The following is a 4174-nucleotide window of genomic DNA, read 5'->3' as shown; positions in this document are numbered from 1 at the left end:
TGCGTGTGTATAAATATATGATACACAAATTTGTAAATCTTTGGATATGAATTATATGGGGCGGGTGCACCACCCCTTAAAATAATATCATACCACCATTCCTAACCAATCATTTGTACACGTAGACGAATAATAAGCTACCACGTGGCAAAAAATATAAAAAAATCTAAAAGAGACGGCCAGCAATTTGTTGGCTTTATCCAGCAATTTTTCTTATCCAACAATATCCGACACACTATACAACAATCTATAGATTGTTGTGTAGTGTTTGTAATATTGTTGTGTAGCGTTTATAATATTGTTGTATAAGTGCGTTTATAATATTGTTGTATAAGTGGTGTCACAGTGTCACTTTAAAATGGGTTGTCATTTTAACACAAACCTGAATTATATAAATGTCATTTGTTTTATTTGTACATATAGTGCCATTTTCTTTAGATATATAAAAATTTTGAACTTGGCCCGACCCGGCCCACTTTTCTACTGGGCTCGGGCTAGGCCCATTATGTAATCCAAAACCCAGGCATGGCCTAGCCCAGCCCGTCACAGACATGGGTCTGGGTTGGGCTAAGGCCTAAATCTCGTCGGACCTTACCGGGATCGGGCCGGTCGGGCTAGCCCAACCACTTGACACCTCTATTTTCCACTATCATTTCTCTCTCTTACTTTTCTATTTAGTTATTAAAACTCGTGCTATTGTTCATACTCTTTGGAAATAAAGAGATGAATACCATGAATCTTGGGTGACTTTTCTATATAATAAGAACCCGCTATGAGAATTAGGAAATGTAATAATGGGTGATTACAATTGAATAAATCACCATTCTATCACATTCAGCTTTTTATGATCTAGTCTTTTGAGAAATTCATTATACTCTTTTGTGCCATAATAGATCTCATACATTCCTTTTTAGTTTTTCCAAAAAAAAATTCATCTTTTTTTATATGGAAAAAGCTCCATCTCACATTAATATAATATATTCTCTCCGTCTCATAGAAATAGACCCTTTAGGGTTAGCACAGGTTTAAATATATAATTTGTGGAGAGAGAGAGAGTTGAAATCGTGATAAAGTAAAAGAGAAGAAGAAAAAGGAATACTATAAAAGGATATGGACTATTTGTATGGGACGGACGAAAAAAAAAATATGACATACTTCTATTGAACGGGGGAGTACAATTTTCTCTCTTCACATCTCACACAAAATCATGTCATTCCCAAGTGTGTCATCTATTATTAGACAGATGGAGTATATGACAATACGTAACTAACAAGCACAACAAGCTTAATTTAAAATGTACACATAGGGGTGTATTATGGGATGTATTATGATCCTCACGGCTCTTTATTATCAAACACAACATAAATCACCGCCTTTGAATTTAATAGTTGTGGCTATATTAATTTACAAAAATAATACTTCATCTGTTCCACACATTTCATTTTGTGCACTCATTTTGAAAAAATAATTATAAATAGTTAAAGTGAAGAAAAAGTAAAGTAAGAAAGAGAATATTGTATATAAGACTCTTCTCTACATTATTTTCTCTCTTACTTTACTTTCTCTCCACTTTAACTATTTAATATCATTTTTTCAAAACAATTGCAGAAAATGAAATGTCTCTATTACTGTGGAATGGAGGGGATATATTATTAGTTAAAGTATTATTAGACTAATAACCTATATTATTAAATGATTTTTTTGTGGGATTAATCAAAGCATTAAATCACAAAATCCAAAGAACTACAATTATTTATTTTTGAACATATTTACCATATAAATAAAAAATATTTATTATATAAATATGAATATCTATCCTATAAGTACATTAGAGCATTAACCATGGGGGTCGAGCGATAGCCCCCCCCCATCGCCTCTCACAGGGTAACCATTATTTTCTCTCTTACTTTACTTTCTCTCCACTTTAACTATTTAATATCATTTTTTCAAAACAATTGCAGAAAATGAAATGTCTCTATTACTGTGGAATGGAGGGGATATATTATTAGTTAAGTATTATTAGACTAATAACCTATATTATTAAATGATTTTTTTATGGGATTAATCAAAGCATTAAATCACAAAATCCAAAGAACTACAATTATTTATTTTTGAACATATTTACCATATAAATAAAAAATATTTATTATATAAATATGAATATCTATCCTATAAGTACATTAGAGCATTAACGCTCGACCCCCCCCCCCCCCCCCCCGCCTCTCAACCATTGTGGCGAGGGAGGCCGTCTCCACCCCCAACCGCCTCCACCCTTGCGCCGATCGCAAGCTTCAGCCGATCTCCTCTTCTTTCCATTTTTTTAATTTTTATTCATTATTTATACCTTATATTTAACCATTCTCCACTAACTATTCACATTTATCCGACACCATTTTATCTAACTCTATATTTTACTTCGCTCTGATCATAATATTTTTTATTTTTTTTCTGTGACTTTTTAAATATAGGACTTTTTTAAAAAAAAAATTATTTTTTTATTGAGTTAATATTATTATAAATTCTTGAAATAAAATTAAAGGTGAAAAATACTATAAAATAGTGATAATTAGAAAAGATATATATAAAATTTGCTTTTTATTGAATTAGTCTTTATTTCTTATTATTATAAATCATTAGTCTTTATTTCTTATTATTATAAATCATTGAAAAAAAATTAAAAGTGAAAAATATAAAATAGTGATTATGCAGAAAAGATATAAGCTCTCATTATAGGAAAGATATAATTCCCAATATAGAGTTTTTAAGGAGTAATTAATTTGGATTGGAAAATAATCATCCAACGTTTCTAGATTTAAACAAATACATCATTCTCAAAATTTATGGCACAATATAACTTGTGTGAAAGTTCAATAGAAAATTAAAAACAACAGCATAAACAGATGGAGATTTAAAAAATACTGTAAACTAAAAAAAAAAAAAAAAAAAAAAAAAAAGAGGTCACTCCATGAAGATGAAAGAAGCATTCATTCAAAACAAAAATATACAAACCATAAAACTGCCAAACACCATCCATATCTTTGATTCCAAACAAATATCTACAAAACCTACTTCACAAACTACCCTTAATCCCTTCACACAGCAACAGCCCTCCTCGCCCTCTTAGCAGCAGGCGATTTTATGCTCTTAGGCTGCTTCGCCTTCACCGGAGTCGCCGCCTTCTTCACAGGCTTCTTCGCCGCCACCTTCTTCACCGCCTCCGCCTTCCTCTTAGTTCCCACAGCAGCAGCCGCCTTCGATTTTTTAGCGGCAGGTGCAGCGGCTTTCTTCACAGCAGGCTTCGTCGCCGCCGCCTTCTTTCCGGCGTCGGACAACTTGTACGAGGCCTTGATTTTGTTTAATTTCCCCTTCGCAGCAGAGTTTTTGAGTTGGAGCCCTAAAATCTTCCTGAAATTCGCCGGCAGAACAGATTTGTGCGTGTCCTCCATGTACTTCGCAATCGCGTAAGGGCTCGAACCGCTCCTCTCGTTCAAAGCCAACAGCGCCTCCTTAATCATCTGCGCAATTTTGAAAACATAATTAATCGGAATTGAAGCAATCAGCGATGAGAAATTGAAGTAATCAAACAAAAATTACCTCGAAATAAGGCGGATGAGAGGCGGTTTTGGAGGATTTCGCAGCTACGGCCTTCTTCGCCTTGGGCGCTGCCTTGGTTGCTTTCTTCTCCTTGATCGGCTTCGCCGCCGTAGGCTTCTTAACTTGCTCGGCTACCGTCATCTCAATTTCAGCACGATATAATTCGATTGATTGATTGAAAAACTTGGGGATTTTTGAAAATGATTTGAATGTATGAACTACGCAAGCGTGGCTTTGCGTTTAAATAGGGGAGCGCGATCCGCGTGAGGTAGAACGGTGAGCTCTGATTGGTCAGTAAGTGCTGGTGGGGATTGAGGATTTTAGTCGTGGGAAAATCTGTGCGTCCACGTGGAGTTGTGAGAGACGTTGATTGGGGTGGGAAATGGATTGATGCGTTGCCTTCCTTATCCGAAAAGAATGTGGGGGTTTACTTATTTTTTTGGTTGTGTGTTTTTTTTTCTTAATTATGGCATAGAATTTGCTACATGTTTTATGAAAATGAAATGGGAATTGTTATGGGGATTGAATGTTACGAAATTGTGATTGTAATGTCGGTAGAAATGATCAAAAATGGTTCTGA

At 34.6% G+C, this 4174-nt stretch overlaps 1 protein-coding gene across 1 annotated transcript; it reads right to left on the bottom strand.

The window, feature by feature from the left end:
• Positions 1–2966: 2966 nt before the first annotated feature.
• Positions 2967–3817, bottom strand: HIS1-3 (histone H1-3). The gene is made up of 2 exons (XM_048101331.2): positions 3595–3817; positions 2967–3515 (listed from the first exon to the last, which is right to left on the bottom strand). Exons 1-2 carry the CDS (start codon positions 3733–3735, stop codon positions 3093–3095), a joined length of 564 nt encoding a protein of 187 aa, XP_047957288.1. The 5' UTR covers positions 3736–3817; the 3' UTR covers positions 2967–3092.
• Positions 3818–4174: the final 357 nt, after the last annotated feature.

This window comes from Salvia hispanica, chromosome 2 (assembly GCF_029641045.1).
Source record: "Salvia hispanica isolate PSC_SH4W2 chromosome 2, Shi_PSC_v1, whole genome shotgun sequence".
NCBI lineage: Eukaryota > Viridiplantae > Streptophyta > Magnoliopsida > Lamiales > Lamiaceae > Salvia > Salvia hispanica.
The sequence above is the reverse complement of the archived record's forward strand: the minus strand, read 5'-3'. Positions and strand labels throughout refer to the sequence as shown.